This window comes from Strongylocentrotus purpuratus, unplaced genomic scaffold (assembly GCF_000002235.5).
Source record: "Strongylocentrotus purpuratus isolate Spur 01 unplaced genomic scaffold, Spur_5.0 spur5_scaffold_5, whole genome shotgun sequence".
In the NCBI taxonomy this organism is placed as follows: domain Eukaryota; kingdom Metazoa; phylum Echinodermata; class Echinoidea; order Camarodonta; family Strongylocentrotidae; genus Strongylocentrotus; species Strongylocentrotus purpuratus.
Window position 1 is genome coordinate 36,976,402 of NW_022145611.1, and position 21,036 is coordinate 36,997,437.

A 21,036-nucleotide genomic window follows, 5' to 3' on the forward strand; every position below is an offset into this window, starting at 1 on the left:
AATGACCAATGTTTGGGTTTCTGGTCAATTGGTCAGCCTAAGGTCCAGACAGACAGAAGGTCATAGGGCTTTTGTTCACAGAGGTCATTTGTGAATGGTAGAAGGATGCACACTGACCACCAAAAGAGAATGGACACAGGACTACATTGAGATCTCTTGTTCACACAGGAAAGGGATATCAATACAATAAATTACTGTTATCACGTTGAATAGCAAATCAGTGCAATAGGAAGCAATAAGAAGTGACAGAGCAGATAAAAAACACCAGAAGCAGGCAAAAATAACGCTCCGTTCACATATGACATGATAAACAACTTTTTTTGTTATTGACAGGACCAGGACACAACCAAAAAATCCTATTGATTTTATTTGTAAATGAATAGCAATTAGCAAGTGGAGGTGAAAATAGTTTTGGAGCACAAGGACCCCTATGCAACTTATCTGTATGTACTACAACATGTTGGTCACACTGTACTTCTGTCATTTTGTTCTGTCAAGGCAGTTTTTTTCATTTTCATAGGCAGTTTAAACTATGATGTGTGAACAATACCAAGAAACTGTTAACAAAATGAATTCCAATTGAGCGTTTTACGGCATTAATTATCAAAGTGATCAACCTATAATAGATTAATATTTAGTTGTTTACATTTCCTTTATGCATGGGTTGTAAATTTTTGACAAAAACATCCGTGAATACCGGATGAAAAAAACAACTGGAAAAGCAGAGGAAGTGCTTTTAACCACAATCATCTGGCTATGATGTATTTCATCTATAATTGTTAACTATCTCTTATTTTACTGATTTTGTTTAGGAAGTGCTTTTAACCACAATCACCTGGTTGTGATGTATTTACTCTATAATATTCTGAACTACCGGTATCTCTTTTTTTTTTTATAATAAATTTGCTTGTTGAATATTACATATTTGCTCCTGACTAATTTCAAGCATTTCCCCCACCCTAAATTCAACAAGTCGAATTCTGTCATTTCTGTGTTCCTTCCCTTTAACATTCAGAACATGGATGTTCCCCTTAGAGGACGGAGATAAGTTGACATCGCCATCAGATAACTCAACCTTTGTCTATTTATACAGCAGCTGCACAAAGCCAGACCTGATTGATGTCAGAAATCCCCAAACAGTTTTAGCATGATCAAGATATCACACCAGGGAGATGGAAGGAATCTCCTTGAGCACACTAGGCACCAATTGTATAAACACATATACACATTCACGACCAATGTAAGAACTGGACTGGTAATTGGGACACTTTTATATCAGGGGTTTCTTACATGTACATTTCCTTGGTTGTCTCAAAATGTTGACATATTTCTATCTTTAAAAAATATTAATTAAGAAATAAAACAAATATGTCATCCTCTAGACACACAGTGATAGAAAATGAAATAGAAAATGAAATGAATTCCTCTTCCCTACATGACAGAGCAGAACAATACATGTACATGCATAGACCACATACCTGTACATGTACAGTACATGTAATAACAGATCCATTTAACCATCCTAAACATTGCAAATGACCTATCTGCATATTGTCTGCTGATAGCAAAAAAGGGTGTCAATGCTGTGATATTAATTCAACCTCATCTGTCTCAGGTAAGACAGATATTGATATTGCTATATTTCACAAAATACAGGTTGACAATTTAACCACTAAGTGGTCTTTTACATTTGCTCTCTTTGTTTACAAAGTATCAGGCTAATGAGGCTATAAAACCACCAACCTACATTTCCTTGTTTTTTAATTACTCCATGATATGGTAATGGATACTGACCAAATGTCAATTAGAAGATTAATCAAATGTAACAACCATCAACTCAGAGAGTTAATTGGATTACTTAGGTGAAAATGAACTAGGCTGATTGTATTTCCTGTTCAGGTGTATTGATATTCAATTCAATTCAGTTTTATTTCGTCCAATAATGACATGGATAATTACAAAAGTCAGTACAGGACTAACAGGATTTTACAAAGATCAATTTATTTCCAATGCCTAGCAATAATAACCCTACTTAGATCAAATTATTATGATTTAGAGGCCCTGTATTTGACTTATGACTTAGTAACTGTTGAAATGAAAAATGAAAAATGAAAAATGAAAAATGAAAAGAAATCATGCATGAAAAAAACTATAATGTACCAAGAATCTGATTTTTGTATTCAAATGTATGTGCCAAGCTTTCATTTAGTTGTCATACACTAACAAATTAATTAGAGATAAGAAAATTCTCTGAAAAAAACATTAATAAATCAATTTTCACATAATTCATAAAACAAATAGATTTAATCACATGTAAAATATATCAAGTCACAGTTGTTACCTATACTAAAGGGCTGTGGGAACAATTATTTTTAATATACTCTGTATCTCATTCAAATGGGAAAACTCTCCAGTTCTTTCCATTCACATATATTCAATTGTTTGAACGCTAACACAATAGGTCATGGTTATTGAACGATTCTAATCAATCTAGTGCATAACTGCATGGTTTCCTACAAAGATGAAAACCAACACCCAGACAAGGTCAATGTTGTCATACACAATCAGAGCAACCAAACCCAGAAAAGGATTACAACTTCTGAATAATCTGGACTGTAAACTCTGCCACAATCATAAAAGTATTAACAGTCGTGGAGGGACATCAGTTTGTGGATAAATTCTCATTTTGTAATATGGAGCAGATTAAAGTCTGGACATCAAACAAATTTCAGATATTAATTTTGCCATTGAAATACATGTACATGTATTATCCTAAAACTGTGAGAGACTTTCTTCTTCAAAATTTATTTAAATTGTAGTTAGTTTCTCTATTTTATACAGCACTATAAACAATTTTTTTGTAATAATCTGATTTCGCCTACAACCTTCAGTTTCATTTACCTTGTCCTCATTTTCATGAATAAAATTACCATCCTGCTCTGGGTTATCAAGTGCAAACAATAAATACAAATAAACAATTACTTCCCAAAGAATGAGTTTCTACAGTCCACATATTTGTGTGGTTTTCTTAAATAAAAGAATGTGGAGGCCCATCCTAAAAGTGTGTTGGTAGACAATCAGTTCTCTATAGAGAAGAACGTGTTGTTGAACTTGTTGACATGGTAGTGAGAATAAATATGACAATTTGGTTCATTGTCGTGACTGTCGTCATGATCCATCCCTTGACTTGTGGTTTGGACCCAACTTAAAGCCCTATTTATCCGGATTGATAAATGGAATGAGTAACTTATGCCTATATTCTAAATCTAAACTAAAGGAAAGGAAGAGGGTACAATACTGAAAAAACATTGACCCACGTCTCATTCTCAGCCCACTATTTATTTCTTAAACCATGAACACAGATCCACTTCCTCCATGCGAACTCTGACCCTTGAGGTAACATCTCATCAAACTCATCCTTCACTCTTGCCTTGCCCTTTTATATAATTTTGCTCTCTGAAGGATGAATATCTCTACGTCTCTTTTCTCTATCAAAATCACAACTGCTGTGACAGCATTTGTGATATCCTACAATTACCATCTATAGGCCTAGGGCCTATATTCCCATGTATAAATGGCTAACTAGCAGAGAATCATTCCAAAATTGGAATGATATATGGTCGGCTTAGCTTAGAAATGCATCATTTTAAAAGAACCAGAAATTTAATTTAACCAACAAAAAAAAGAGTAAAAGATGTGGATTTCTGATATTGAAATAGCACAATAGTCCAGAGTGCAGCACAGTGCTCTAATAATGTAATATAGTCCAAAAATATACACTTCTTCTTGATTTCCATGACTCAGTGACCTCACAAATGGGTTATATCAGGTCACAGCGTTGACCTTGGAAGGGACAATACGAATTAACCTTTTACAGAACCGAGAGAAGACAGAAGAAACAATTCAAGAGACAGACATTCTATCACCGCAATAGTCTGAATTGTTAAATCATTAGTCATCCCAAATGCTTAACAAAGAACAATTGAAGTGATTATACATGTAGAAATACTTTGGTTTGCAATCAAGTCAACAGGTCATGGTTATGTCTTTTTTAATTTGATGTACAATGCATGACATGATTGATAACAGATCCTTTTTGCATATTACACTCAAAGATACCTGAAGATCAACAATAAACCTCTCTATTCCAAGCATGTCTGTTCCTTTAATAATGAAATACCATCACACTCTAGCCGAGGGTATAAAGTGCAAATGATTTTTCAAAAAAAAAAATATTTCTGAAGAATGATTGTATTGTGTGGTCTTTTGAAAAGAAGATTGAAGAGGCAATGCCTAGTACAAACTGTGCATGGTGGACAGAAAAAAAGCAGGAAGAATCTCCAATGAAGATTTGTGAATTTTTTATCCAATATGTCTAAGTTAAACTAGAAGTAAGTTCCTAGCTCCTACAGTCTACATATCGTCCTTGTTTTCACGAAGTGACGGTAGTGAGGAAAATCGTCACGCAATGTGAATGCAATTTTTTTCACTACCGTCACTTCGTGAAAACAGCGACGTAATCAACAGCGAAATACACCCAATATTTTTAAAACAATACTGTATATGAATGAAAATATATCTACTAAAACAAACAAGATATCATAACCATGAAATAACTGCAATTCATGAGCAATCGTCATATATCAAATAACAATACATACAGAAATATTTAGAGTATTTGAAGACAAAGTTCATGTCAACTTGGGAATTTTTTATTCGTTTCAATGTTATGTTTATCTTGAGGACCATTCTAACAGGAAGCGGTATGAATAGCAGCAATGTCAATAGAGTGGGCATGCAGTTCTACGATTGTTGGGGGCTAAAAAGAGGAGTGTAAACACATGACAAAATATGACGACAAAGAGAATAGAATAATAGATTTTGTCTTCTTGTACTTCATTCAGACACGTAGGCCTACATGAGTAAAGTGAGTTCTACGAAAATATGAACATCCAGCCTGTCTCAAATTGAAGATTTGTAGAATGAAGTCATTTTGAAGGACAGAATGGCAAATAACTTGTGCGAGCCCACATACATGTATAAGGATACTAACTGACTCACTGCATGACAATAATCTAATAAAACTGCTAGATCATCACTCACGCTGGAAGAGTGGGAGGGTCAGAAAAGGAATGTTCTAAACTGCCTGCATTCATGTTTTATGACCTAAATGAAATGAAATGACAGAGACATTGTTTAACCATTTCTTCTTATCTCCATGGTTTAACATTCCCACCCCTTGAGTCTCAAAATAGAAGATAGGAAAACCAGTAAACCCAAGGTTCCCCGCTAATTTTTCCTTTGAGGTTGCTATAAAGGAAGTATCCTAATCAAAATCCTCCATTTAGAATGGGATTATGAGTGACTAAAATGATGTACGGACTTTAGGAGGTAGCATACAAGACAAGTACTGTACATGTATACTGAATAGTGTACATGTTAGAGCAACTAATTGTATATAGTATAATATGTGTACTGTTATTTAAGTATAATATTGTCCCTTTTTTGTAACTATATTATGGTCAGATGATTCAAATCAATAATAGCATTACAAACTGAGAGTTTCAAAACTTTCCACTTTTGGCTCAGCAGTGTAAAAGTGAGGAATCGATCCAAAGCAAAACTTGGACATCTGAGGGAGAAGCAAATTAGAACTTGGCAGTGAAAGGGCTCAAAACCAATAAAAGAAAAAGCCCTTAGGGTATCTAAGAATAGGACTGTAAAAACTTAAAGCAGGGTCCATTTAACCCTTATTAACCTTTCAGTGTAAACAATTTTGTGCAATATGGAAGTGCCCACTTCACCTGTTTGCAATATCTGTAGTCAAATTTCATAAAGGTAGTTTGGATTTCAACCGATAAATGCTCTTGATTATCTCTAAAATCTACTCTATTAGAAATTTAGGAAATAAATGTAAAGGAAGGCAAACAAAATAAACAAAAAAGATTATCGACATCAGAAGTTCAAGTATTTCCTCTGCTCCATAGTCATTTCCCCATCATATTTGTTCATTCCTTTCCTTATCTCAATACAATCATTATTATTATTCCTTTTCACTAACAATAAACGTAGAACTTTTTGCATCAAAATCAACGAGCAAGGGATGTTGAAACAATGGCTATCATAAGAATTGCACAGTAAGGCAATGAAATCACAACTGACATATCAAACGCCATCTAAAAATGAGTCAGTTCCCTGCTTCTTTAATATACACCTTCCTATGAACCTCCCTCACTACAGCAGGTCAGAGAGAAGCTACAGGTTTCACAAATCATACTGCTTTTATTGTTAGACTTTGTTCACACATATATTACAACAACCTTTCACTAAAACTTGTGTAGATGTTTTAACATTTGTGTGTGTTATGATATAGGGATGTGCAAAAACAGACATTAATTAAGCATAGCTAACTTTTTTTCACCTTTATTTGTTATTTGTTGTGCCACGGCCGATCCCTTTTATGCAGTTTAACGTGATGGGAAAGGAGGTTTTAAAAAGTGACCCACAGTCAGCTTGGGTCCAATATAAGTCAATCATTATGAGAAGAAAATTTGGGAAGTGACAACTTTAAAATATATCTTTTCAAAATGAACCAGTGACACAGCAACCAAAGTAAGCCTGGGTGTCATAAAAGTCAATCATTTTGAAAAGGAAAAAAGGGGAAGCAACTAAGTCAAGTTTGAAATATAGGGATTAGGGGGCCTATACCTTATCAAATGAATAAGCAATTTAGCTTATTCCTGTCAAGTATCAAGTAATTCAAATAAATGAGCATTCAGGCAGATGTGATTCCTCTTTCTTGTAGTGATGTATATTTAGCTCCTTGCAGGACGAGAGAGACTCTCTAGACCATGTGGATGTAGTTAATGTGAACCGTGCGGTTTCCGAATGGTCTTGACAGCAATCGAAATGGAATGAACTTGGTAGGCTTGAATCAGCCCTCCAAACTAAAAGGTGTGGGATACTTACTCTCGGTCTTTTCCATACAATAAAAAAAATATGCTCTTTATGCACTTTACAGAAAGAATAAATATAGGCTACACATAATACATGTAATACTTTATCACATAATATTGAGAGTATCAGATCATGTTGTATAACTTAATCTTTCACTAGGAACTACCAGTATTATTGACCAACATCAACACAACCACAAAAGACAGGCCAAACAAAATTTGAATGTTTCTTTTTGGAAATTAATCATTATTAGTACAAGATAACCAAATAAGTAAATCCAGCAATCTTAAGCTAATACATTCATACTTCTTTGTGAAAATGTACTTTAATGATGAGCGACTGTCTGTACGCATATGCATGGTAGTATGGTACAAACACTAGTCAACTACAGGTTGACAAAGTACTTTTTCGGTGTAATTCTTCATTAGAAAGTCTACAATTGCAAAGAAATCTACACATGAACTGGGAAAGTTACACTGAATTTAGGATACAAGTATAAATTACTTGATAATTGGAAACACTTACAAACTCTATCACTGTTTCATGTTTCAAAGATCTGCATATAATAATGTACATACCCCTCATGAAGTTGAAGTCTAGATCTAGAAGTGAATCCAGATTATTATCCATATTTATAGAATCCATTTTAATAGCATCTCTGGCTCTATAACCACGCACAAAATCCACCATTTTCTCTCATGAAAACTTCACGAAATACATCCAAGAATAGTTCTGCCACATGCCAGGTGCTCGTCTCTCTAGCGCTCCATTTTGACTGCAGGGAGCGATAATTCAATGGAGTTTGACTGTGCACAACTGAAGCAAAACCTTCACTGAATGTCAGCATCCTGTTCAACAATACCATGGGACATAAACTTCCACATTGTCACGCAACCATGGTTCCCCCAATATAAATTCAGCTTTGCTTCTCTCACATTCCCCATTTATCTAAACATTTACATGCTCCAGCTCCAGTGACATCATAGAGAAATCTGCTGTCCATGATGTGTACCTTTCAATGCGTGCAATGCAGACACTGCACACATACCAAATGATTCTGTTTCAAGCTTCAGGAGTGATGTCATAGGGAGTTGATCTACACCCCCCTCAAGTTTTTAGACAGATAAACCACATGACGGTGTGTGCATGTGTGTGTGAGGTGAAGTTAGGTTGCGAGGTGAATGAATGTTTGGGAGGAAGAGAAACCACAAGATAACATAATAGGTCTCTGTATAGAGCTGGATACAAGAGATGGTCTTGTGCTATGCCATCAATCTGGATGGATGGATGAAGAGCTGGTCTAGGCTCTTCAGCCACTTGACTGTCAGTGACTTCCGAACGGTCCCTATAGAGCTGCCCTTTTCAATTCTAAGGCTAAGGCTATGTTTAGACTTTAGAGTCTGGCCTGGACTGTCATTACATAGCAGTCTCTTTAATCTTTATTTTCCCCTTCAAGGTTTTTCACAACAGAATCTGCTTCAGACAAGTATGTATTCAACTTTCAAGATTTGTTTCTTCTTCACAAACACCATTCTGCTACATGTAGACCTTTTACTTTATATACATTGCCAATGCTTTTGATAAAATGAATTACAGTTTCGAGATACTTACATGATGTACATGTACATCAATACAATTTTAGAATCTTGCAAATATTTACATTAAAGGTAAAGACCAGTATTGGAAACGCCCCAATTTCAAAAAATGAAATGGAAGCTCTTATTACCAATCATGTGAAAGAGTATGTTTTGACTAATATATGATAATAAAAATTTTGCCGGGAAACCGTCTACTAATTGATATATTTGGTAAATTATTTTATCTATTGGTGTGTGAGAGATAAACGCACGTGTTGCGCACGTGTGCGTAGTCCCATAAACATCTTTCTGTCTACAGTGCTTGTAACTTTACGAAGACTGGGCCAAATTTCTTATCATTTTGATGATTCCAGAACCTTGCAGTACACACCAATACTTATATGCTAGATGATCAACCTTTTTTCTGATCGATTCCACAACGTTTCTTTCACAATGCAATCGCATGACCATAACTGGTCTTTATCTTTAAATGAAAATAAAACATAATGTTAATATCTCTTCAACATTACCAAAACCAGAAATGTCAACAACAAAGACCTAGTGTCAAACATATTATTCCTTAGATCCAATCTTGTAGTCTCAGTTGAAAGCAGAATTTTTTAAAAAGACAATCCACATTATATATTGAACACCATTAAAGAGGATCTATGACTAATGAGTTAATTACCTTTCAATATCCTTCTTGCTCCGAAGTCAAACTCTAAATAATGACAGAATATTTTTGCCAGGAATCAAAGTATGATTTACTAGACTACACATGGTCTGGGAAAGGAGAGAGGGGAGGGGCAATTATTATCAGGGCTGCCATACAAGGGCATAGGGCCTGTAATTGGTTAATATGTTGAAATTTACCATACAATTCCTATGCTCCTTTACATGTAGAAGTCCAATAAATCCAAATGAATGTGGCTGTCACCCAAATGTAATACCTCATGTATTTGTAATGTGCATGGTATCCCAGTAATAGCCAACATCATTCCACAAGATATCAATCAATTCTACACCACATACCCAAAATATACTGATCTTACTTCCACAAGGGAAGTAAATAATCAAATAATGTGAATTCATGTGATATATATTAGAGATGAGATCAAACTTGGTGCCATGTATTGGCAACAGTAACAATCATGTTGAAAGAAAGGCTATATACAGTGTTGGCAACAGAGGCACTCATACTACATGTACATTACCATGGGGAAACATAGCTTTCCTGTTTTTTCTGCTTATTTTAAAAGAAACCTTCTAATTGCCATGAAAATTGAATCCTGTTAACAGGGAAAAGCCAAGCATGAATTCATAACTTTACTCTGGAATCATGCGGTCATTTAAAGCTTTTAAAATAGAATTGAAGGTCAATGAACAGTAGTGGTAACTGTAACAATAATAGGGAAATACACTCTAATCCTGTTCACCTATTGGATATTCAGTTTGACAACTTTTTCATATAATTTATTTACTTGAAATCCACTGCAATATTCAACAGCATACAGAAAACAAAGCCTGATTTAAAACACATAATTTGTTTTGGTTTTACTCAATGTAGAAAAACCAAACATGCATGCATTTATCTCCTTGGATTTTTCTGATTTTTTCTTTTTTTCTTCCTCACAATAAACTACAAAATGAGAAGCTTATTTTTTTCATTGCAAATTGCAAATTTTACAATTAATTAAATAAAGCACAACATTGAAATGCTGCATAGCCCTTTGAAGATTACTACATATAGAAGAAGAAGAAGATATTCGTAAATCATGTTGGAGATCGTTCCTTGTTTTCGTTTTTTTGCAATATTACAAAGTGACTTCATATAAAATGAAACAAGCAGTTAGAGAGATTATAGTTGTATAAGGGTATATCATGATGTCTTTGGTTCACCTTTGATCCCCTGTCTATGCAAGCAAACATGCACTGCCAGAAGAAGAGGTGGAGATATTTCACTCTGAACAAACAACAAGCCACTAAATCATGAGAGAGACATGATTTGACATCGCATTTACGTGATCGAATACTAGCTGAAGGAAATACCATTGTACTCGGGTTGCTGTTGTATAGAATAAGAATGGCTTTTCATTGCATATTTCAGCACAAAATTTATGGCAGAGAATCAGGATTAGAAACTTTTTCATACAAGTGTTATAGGCAAAGAAAAATGTCTTGTTATTGCTTTCTAAATCTAAATTATGAAATTGGTTTCTTTCCTGGGGAGTGAGGTCTTGTGACCCCCAAGTATGAAGGAATTGGAATTTGTATTACACATTGTAAGTTCGTAGATGATGTTCAGGTGAATCATATTTCATAGCCAGTACGGTTATTGGACTTTACGAGTCTCTGAATTGCAGAAATCAAACTCTATAAACTCAATGTTCAGACACATGTTTGCTATTATTTTCAAGGCACAAATATGTCTCTAATAATAATATTATAACAACATCTGCTCTCACTTTGAAAGCTGAACTCTTCCACTTCACCAGGGAAATAACAAAAGGTTGTTTTTTTGGGGCTCCACCATTTCTACCAACTACAGAGGTACATCTGACTAATGTAGTCAACAGGTCATTGCTTGGGTACCTCCAGAGAGATGGACTTGAATGAAACATGTTCATAGCGGGAGACGAGAATGATTTCGACCAACCACAGAGTGCATCTAGCCAGACTCACCTCATGTTTCTAACACAGAAACTCGGGAATTCTCAGTTTCACTCTCCTGTCAACAGCTCAAAGACCTCATCCATGTCACCACCAATTTTGGGATGCGATCCCGAGACGATACCGAGACGATATCGGGTGTCCACGCAAGAATGCCGAAAATCACATCCATGTTGTATCGGCACAACAAAACAACACTGACATGACTAAATCCCCTTCAAATATGGTCCCCTTCGCTGTGGACCGATCTTTGTAGCTCAAAAGAGTTGTTGGAAACGGAGCATAAAGACATCACACACTATACTACACCCACTGATATAATCCTTTAAGTCAATGTGATTAAATCAGTCTGACCTCCCTCAAGTCTCAAATTCAAACCCTAAGGAATTTGATATAATTCTTGATATCGAAGACGAAACTCTTATTCAAAAGTGAAAATGAATGGCTTCAACAATTACTCATATTACAAATGATTACACTTGTCTCAATTTCCAGAGAAGTGTTCTCAGAATAGAACTTTGGATGTTACAAGTTTCAGTGTAATAATGTAACAAATACAGAATGATACGTTTGTTTATTTTTCATAGTGTAGTAATACTTCACTGCCCTGTTTGAAACTTATACGATTTAACTTTGAAATCTACTGATAATTTTATAATGCCATTACATCAATCTTGTCAAGCATGGCCTTTATCTAATCTAATTTTAAATTTGCTCACTTTATTTTATCTAAAAATAATCTGAAATGATATGGCTCAACACTCCTGGTGGAGTAAAACAAGTTGGACAAGTTGGATTGAATGCTTCTTTGACCAGTATAATACAAGATCCAAGCTAATCTAGCAAACTTTACACATTCATTTTAACCTGAGCTTATATCAAATTGTAACAGACCTGAAGTCACTATTAAAATCAAAGAATCCAGCACTATGGACAAACTGTGATCTTGATAACGAAACAATTTGTCACAATGTCAGGAAAGAGGGTCACATAATATATAAACAATTACTCATCTTCCGTTCTGTCACATGAAATTACGCGAGGACTACATCCAAATGATGTGACTGTCATTGTACTGTTCGCTGCTATTAGTTCTAGTGTGAGTAAGAGTATATTTTCTGAGTGAGTAAAGGATAAGAAACACACATGCCACTGTCTGTCGAGGATTACATGAACAATGGTGGCAAGGTCAAGGTGGGGTCATACCTTCATGACAGGAGACAGGAATTTCCACAAAAAATATACTCCTTTGACATTATTAACTATCCAAGATCCCACCATACAAGTGTACATTGTCCGTATTACCTTCTGCATGTCATAAGGAGAGGAAAATAGACTTCGAAAGAATGAGTATAGTTTTTCTACCTCAAACTTCCTTGTTGACTCCCCCCCTGTCCACACACAACATTTTCCGTGATTAGGCGTGATTAGCTATACCGTTTCGCGATAGTGATACCGTTTCGTGATAGTTTTACGATGAAAAGTGTGTGTGTGGACGCTCACTAACGATACGTCGTATAACGAAACGCAGGTTTGGGCATCGTTTCGAACTGAAACTCAATAAAGAATCACGCCTAATCACGCCTAATCACGGAAAATGTTGTGTGTGGACAGGGGGGGAGGGGGTGTAACTAGCGTAACTAACTGGGCGGGGCTTAACGTAATCTCGAGCGAAAGGAGACCAGACCTCTCATTTTCGCTTCCATTTCATGACCGCAGTAGCAAACTGCGCACCTATACATTTCGTTGTAGAGTTTCAGGATTACTTTCTTCTGTGTGTGGACATCCTGGAATTTATACGATGATTATTTATACAACGTTTCTTGTGTGTGGACACTCTGAAATTTATACAATGATTTTTTTTATAGACGTTTTGTTATAGAGTTTCAGGATAAATTGTTTTGTGTGTGGACACGCTTTACTACTACTGCTGTGAAGGATGTGTCATAAAAATTGTCAACTCCATCTGCATGTACAGTAATGTACCTCTTTAACAAAAATAAAGGCACATTCCTGGAATAAAGAAGATTTGTAATGTAGATTCATAACTGATAGATCCATGCATGTTAGTAAAAATGAATATATGAATAAATTAAAAAATAAAATCTGCTCCAGGAAATCATCAATTGGCTGCAATTCTGTGAGATAACAAATACATGTTGGTAGTCTCTACATTACCTGGGGCTGCACTAGTTTTTGTAGGCCTATCCATGGAGACGTAGGGTGCGTTCAATCGAATTTTCGAAGCTAGAATCACAAACATGAATCACAATTCAAAACGCCGTTACAAAAAGCAAGGTCACTGCGGTTTGCGTTCAAGCGATTTTTCATCAACGCTGATTCTAGCTCATTGCGAGCCAAATCACTGCGCATCACACTGCGCAGTATGGCCCAGGAACTTCGGCGCGCGCTTTCTGGAATTGTTTACGGCCGACTGTCGACTGCTGTTTTGAGCATAGATCGCAATAATAAGACAAAGAATGAGAAGGTGATAGAAGGAAGAAACAAAGAATAACATAAGGAAAGACAGAAAGACAGAAAGACAGAAAGAGAGAGTGATAGAATGCTTAAAACAAAGAATTACATAAAAGGTGATAGAAGGAAAAAACAAAGCATAACATAAGAATAGAAGGAAGAAACAAAGAATAACAAAAGAGAAGGTAATAGAAGGAAAAAACAAAGAATAACATAAAAATAGAAGGAAGAAACAAAGAATAACATAAGGAAAGACAGAAAGAGAATGTGAAAAAAGGAAGGAACAAAGAATGACATAAGGAAGAACAGAAAGAGAAAGTGATAGAATGATTAAAACAAAGAATAACATAAGAGAAGGTGAAAGAAGGAAGAATCAAAGAATAACATCAGGAAAGATAGAAAGAGAAAGTAACAGAATGATTAAAACAAAGAATAACATAAGAGAAGATGATAGAAGGAAGAAACAAAGAATAACATAAAGAAAGACAGAAAGAGAAATTGATAGAATGCTTAAAACAAAGAATTACATAAGAAAAGGTGATAGAAGGAAAAAACAAAGAATAACATAAGGAAAGACAGAAAGAGCAAATGATAGAATGATAAAAACAAAGAATAACATAAGAAGAGGTGATAGAAGGAAAAAAACAACAAAGAATAACATAAGTATAGAAGGAAGAAACAAAGAATAACATAAGGAAAGACAGAAAGAGCAAATGATAGAATGATAAAAACAAAGAATAACATAAGAAAAGGTGATAGAAGGAAGAAAAACAAAGAATAACATAAGAATAGAAGGAAGAAACAAAGAATAACATAAGGAAAGACAGAAAGAGAAAATGATAGAAGGAAAAACAAGGAATAACATAACGGAACAGGCCACGATGGTATAGTGAACGCAAATTGCATGCAAAGCGGGCGCGCGGTTTTTCCCAAACCGGAAGAGGCTTCGTCATACAATCATGATTGAGAACTCCGTCCGTTCAATCGAATTTTAGCGACTGTGATTCTTTTGAATCATGATACAAAACGCATCTTTTTTAGCGTTTCATGTTTGTGTTTTCAAACACGTTTATTTTTACGACCGACGAAAAAATCGCTTGAACGCATTGCGTTTTAAACTAAACGTCTTTAGAAACCGTGATTCTAGGGTGAAAAAGTGTCGATTAAACGCACCCTAATATCCAAAGAATGAACTCTCCCTGAACTTGCTTGGTACCAAGTCTGAGGTACACAGCGATTGAAAATCAGTCTTCTAGAAAATATGGAGACTCCAATGGTATGCTTCACTGTGCAACCATAGAAAGACATACATGTATGTTGTGTATAAAGAGGCCCAAGAGAGCAAGTGATTGTTATTTCCTTTTTAATTATTTTTCTTTAAAGAATATACTGGTAGGGTATTAGTTACAAATCGTAAAAAATTATCAATAAGTAGTTTCTTTGAAGAGTATGCACAGTGGGTGTTAGTATGAACCACAAAATGCATATTACATGTAGTTGAAAAGCCTGAACCATGCAAAATGGGATACCAAATTTGGACAGCCTGCCCTTGCAATTCTTTATCATTATTAATTAGGATGAAGCTATAAAACAAACACTACATGTCAAATACAGTCAGACATTAATTCAATAAGGTATAATAACCATCATTATAATGTATCATTACACAATATATTTCACTTTCTGTTTCAAAACTTAATTAGTTTCTTTTGTTTAAACAAGAACTATGTGTAGTTTTGAAATGCCATTATATACCAGAAATATGATGCATATTTGTCCATTACAACGTCTTCACTACTTTTAATGCTCAATCTAGATTCTAGTGTCCCATCAATAACATACAAGCTGACACTTACTGTTTGGCGTATACCTCATCACAAGTTTATATTTGTGTATCTCCAATTCTTGCAAGCAAACTAAATGAAGAAGGTATATAATGATGATCTTGTCTCTGACAGTGATATATCCTTAGTAATTAACTTTTATCTGTACAGATCAGAAAAACAAATCCTAGTTCAGATTTTGATCTCAGTATTGCCTCGCACTGCCAGTCATACCAGAAGAAATCCTTTGCTATGAGTAATGATACCGCTATGTCTACATTTATCTGTCTGAGGAAGGAGGGAGGAATGAGAGTCATTTTGAATGAAAACAAAAGTTTGTTTAGAGCGTTACTAGGCCAGAGCAATACAGGAACTCAATCACATCCTCATGGTTCCTGTCTGACTGAGACTGAGACAGTGTTTTACCTTGACCGGAGCTGTATTTCTTATCATTCTATTTTAAGAAACAAACATTGTGATTAATAAGGAAAGAATTTCTAAATAGTAATTATTACTTCCAGATGTAAATAGTAAACCACAGTATTGTGTAATAAGAAATATATCTGACTATTGTGTTATCTTTGTAAACATCAATGAGCTTGATGAATTCCATTAAGATATGATCCATGGATGACAGTTTAACATTCCTATACAGGAAATTATCTTTGTATCTTCAGTATGCACTTCATGTACATGTATTTTCCCTATAAACACTGATACCCCAGTCGTGTCGGCAGGACCAATGCCAGACAGATAACAGAATGAATACAAAATTACACTGAATTGCAAAGAAGCTTTCGGTTCGGAGTTGGTCATGTTAGCAGTGTGACTGAGGTGCTTAACAAGATGACTTGAACGTTGATCTCTTGTTGAACAAAATGTCCTGTTCAGCTAAAATTAACCAACATCATACTCTGTAACTCCAAGAAAAATAACTTTACAAAGTTGTCAAGAAGTCGTCTTTGACGGAAAGCCATAGGGAAGCTTATTTTTTCATAACAATTAATTTCTTTTCTTTTCTCTTGCTTCCAGCATAGACCTGTTATTACGTGGTATTTTCTGATAACAAATAACTTTGCGTGCATACTGATATTTACATAATCCTTCCGAATTGTTTCTGCTCACCAGAAAGGATGTATCACACCAGGTGTGTGCTTACATTTCAGTATTTCACTTCCCTATCTTGTTATTGTTTTTAATCTCTCCTTGTTATTTGATGCTTCAAGGAGCAAGCCTACATAAAATGTTCATGACTGTGATGTAAATATTATTCAACTCAAAAGTACACTCAACTTTTTGTTATATTAAAAGTTATAATTTATCTATTTATCTAATTTCCAGGAAAATAACATCAAATTATAACATATCATATTACAGACAGTGATAGTATTACACAATTTTTGTTTGTAATATGTAAAAGGCTACATGCAATAGATACATGTACCTGTATACAACCAACTATCAAGGAGGAGACTCTTTTTGTGGTTAATTAAGACCATTTTTCAAACAAAGATGTACATCGCCCATCTTGACACATCATGTAAAATTGCACGTACAAGGATATAGCCCTAAGTGACTAGGTGAACTTTTGTCAAGGGAGGACATATTGAATGTCTCCTCATCTTCCTAACTTGACAACTTAATTGTCACAAGGAAATCATTAAGTCCAATCATTTCCTCCTTAAAACAAACAAGTGATCAGACTCATCAAGAGGATGTTTAATTGAGTCCAAGTTGTCAAAATGAAATGAATCCCTCGTGTCTTACTAAGGATGTGAGAATGTAAATCACGTCTCACGTAAATCTATTACATAATGACTTTAACGATAAAAGCTAGGTTCACTGTGTCATGATCATCCAATCTTCTGGATATTGCACATCTGACATTCTTTGTACGGATATGTCTAACAGTAGGTCCATGGTCTGACAGTCATGAGCACTCTACAACAACCCACCATCATTAGCGTTTGAACTTGGATGAGAAGATCATTCTCAGTACATTACTTATAAAAAATAAGTACAAGAGTGTCCCTCTGCGAAATGAAAATAATTCTAAAGCAGCAAATCATGCAGTTCATAGAATAGCAATTCTCTTCTATACGAATGTACACGGTATTGGGCTTTTATTTCTAGTGCAGCTGTTGAATTATTTACAAATATGTGGAGGGTGCACTCACCCACTTTTGTGAGTTGCTGAAATAACAAATTTACAGTGATTTGACCCTGTTCAGCACAATTTTTTTAAAAGAGACAAAAATATAGACCCACACAGGCCACACAAGACAAAAAAGGTACTATGTAAAACTTATTTTTGTTGCACAGTTATATTGAATACAATTATAAATATAATCTGCAATGGATATTATTATCTGCTATCTTATCACAAGTTTTAACTACCGTAAATCTCCGTGTGAAGGGGAAGGACCTTCATTTTACATCGAGGTGCAGTTGAAGTTGTGAACTTGTCACAAATAATAGTAACAATGTCGTTGTAGAAGAATGTGTAAGATCATTAATGTAAATTAAAAACAGGTCCAGACTCTAAGGCTTCATGATACCAAGTGTCCCACACCAGCCTCATCACATCACCTAGCAGAAGCACGGTGTTCTATGCCAAACATCAATAGTCATGCATGATATGAATAGAAGAAAAAAAATTGAGGAATTATTATTATAAACTACATATTGAGATCTATTAGAAAGATTACTTTCAAATCAAGATGACAGACAAATTTGAGTGTTGTTGTAGTTTCCGAGTGGTGAGTCAACACACTGACTACTGAGCTGGGAGCCATTGCCAGGTATAGCGCCATAAATCGAAACTAAAAAAAATAAAAAAAATAAAAAAATTAAAAAAAACTTTGTTTTCTGTACCTGTGTAACAGCAAATTCCTTGACTTTGAGGCAGGTTTTGAATTTATGAGCCATATTCTAAAAGTCAAGGGCATGTAGATAACAACTGGGTAAACATACCGGGTGATACATCATTTGGAGGAGAGCCATACATGTGGTTTTCAGTTTTTAAAAATACATCAAACCATAAAGACAGGCAAAAAATTATAAGAAAAAAATTATGAATTATCTATCATCCTAATCAGAGTGATGTGAAAGTGTGGGAAGATAAAAAGTGAGTTGACACACAAAGAGAAAAAACTGAGTAACTAGTGAAAGAGAGATAGAGAGAGAGAGAGAGAGAGAGAGAGAGAGATAAGGAGAAGGACCTAAGCATATGTGCACTTCAAAAGAGGAGACTGAAAAAGTAGAACAAGTTCAACTGTTTGATAGAAAGAGTAATTGCTTTCAACATGAAAAGACCAGCCTTGAACCCCTGTGGCAGATGTGCTTGTCACATGATATTGATAGACATTGGTATAAACATTCTGGCACAGCATTGTAGACATCACATACAAAATGTACATGTATGAAAACAAGACTTCTTTCTTCCAGATATGCGACTGTAATTACACAAGCAGAGCAAAGAAAAGAGGGACAGGGGCTAAGGGCTATATTTGCCCTGTAAACTCTAAAGGATGCTCCATTAAAGGTAAAGACCAGTTATGGTCATGCAATTGCATTGTGAAAGAAACGTTGTGGAATCGATCAGAAAAGGTTGATCATCTAGCATCTAGCATCTGCAAAGTTCTGGAATCATCAAAATGATAAGAAATTTGGCCCATTCTTCATAAAGTTACAAGCACTATACACAGAAAGACGTATATGGGACTACCCTATATCTCTCACAGACTATGAGAGAAACAAATTTACCAAATATATGAATTAGTAGGCGGTTTCCCGGCAAATTTTTTATCATCATGTATTAGTCAAAACACATTCTTTCACATGATTGGTAATGAGAGCTTCCATTTCATTTTTTGTAATTGGGGCGTTTCCAATACTGGTCTTTACCTTTAAGTTAGCAGAAAATAAGCTACCTATTACTGCAAAAACAAATTCTATAAATAAAAGTAACCTGTAAAAATACAGTTTACTTCTTGCTCACATACTGCACAGATCCATGCAAGCTAATGAGAGATAAGTGAAGGCAGTACAGTGGGATATGATGAGACTATACAGGATCAGGGGGATTTAGAGAAGGAATGTAATGAAATCAACTGCACATTATTCTGAGATATAATGAAGCAATTAGTATTGCAACTAGTAAACAAGGATCCATCAGGCATGTACACTGTAAAAGGAAAGATGAAACAGACTCAAAATAGCTGCACTGATAGGTAAACAAGGTCTAAGGAAGAGAGAAAGGTAAGAACATTTCATCAGAGTATTAGGCTATCTCACTCTAGGCCAAGGTTGGCGCTCCGCTCAGAGCGAGGGCGCATGTCATCCGACCTGCCTGAGATAGTGTGGGGAGGGGGCGGATTACATATGAGCCAAATCTATCTCAAGGGGCCTCTGCCTGTAATACACACATCAGACTGTCTGTCTGTTTTTTTCCAAACAAAGTCTCTTCCATGATGCAAAGCTTTAGTCTTTATCTCTCTGAGAATCTGACCTAAATTCAGTCAGCATAATGCATTAGTATTACTCTATCAAAACTCCTTGTTTGAGCTTTGCCTGCCCTATAATTTACAGTAATCAGGACATTTCAGAGGGATGTTCAAGCTCTCTCAGTCATCTCTATTGGCAATCTTGGGATAACCGCCTTAACTGGTACCAATTGGGTATTTCTATACACTCTTTAGATGTACAGTGTATGGTTTTAAATAAAAATTTGTAAAGCAGACGATTGACTATTTCTACTCTTACAACAACAAAAATAATCAGTTTTGCTTTAGTTCAGGATTATGCTCTTTTGCCACATATGCGAATATTCTTTATCATATTGACAAATATTCATTCTACAAACAAAAAAATGTTCCACAGGAAAAGAAAAAAACAGAAACAAAACAATAAGACAGCATTTCATCCATATGAAACCAAAAGGGCATTAACTCATATACTTTAAGATAGAGTTAACATCCTTCTGGCACTGAACAGACAATTTGATTAGAAATAAAGGTGTTACTAGGGAATTGCTACATGTGTGCCATTTATCTAGTGCAATATTTTCATTCAGAATGCAGTCGACTGCACACCCGCTTTATAAACAAGTAACTCTACTCCCAATGTGCCAAGGATTTCAACTTGTTTGTGATACTCTATGGAGTTATCATTCGATCAGATAAACATAACACTCCCAAGATTTGTAATAAAAGTGCGAGATTTTCTGCAGACCTTTGAAGAGACTCACCAGAGGGAGAGGGCAAGTCTGGACAGCTGTCAAGCATGTATGCCGAGTTTATTAAATTCATTTCAACAAGTCTTTCTCTAGCTTCACTACACATCGAGATGATGTCATCCTTACGCAGCACCTGTGCCAGGTGGAATCCTCCCTCCCCCGCACTGACATGAGATGCCTTCCTCTTGCGATCGCCAAACGACAGCAGAAGCGGTCTCCCAAAGACTTTCATCGACTTGAGAACAAGGAGCATGGTGCGATTAAGGTGGGTTCCAGGAAACGAGAATTGACGCAGTGT

At 35.4% G+C, this 21,036-nt stretch overlaps 1 protein-coding gene across 5 annotated transcripts in view; it reads right to left on the reverse strand.

Moving 5' to 3' along the window:
• Positions 1–21,036, reverse strand: part of LOC100891485 — an 85,267-nt gene that overhangs the window by 57,216 nt on the left and 7,015 nt on the right. For 3 of the 5 annotated variants that reach the window (XR_004066694.1, XM_030999604.1, XM_030999603.1), the window contains exon 1: positions 7,536–8,494. The exons of the other annotated variants lie outside the window; for them this stretch is intronic. Coding sequence is in view for 2 of the 3 variants with exons in the window: in XM_030999604.1 (XP_030855464.1) it covers positions 7,536–7,647 (112 nt within the window). In the remaining variant the exon portion in view is untranslated. Of the gene's footprint in view, positions 1–7,535; positions 8,495–21,036 lie in introns of those variants that run through there. 5 annotated transcript variants of the gene reach the window in all.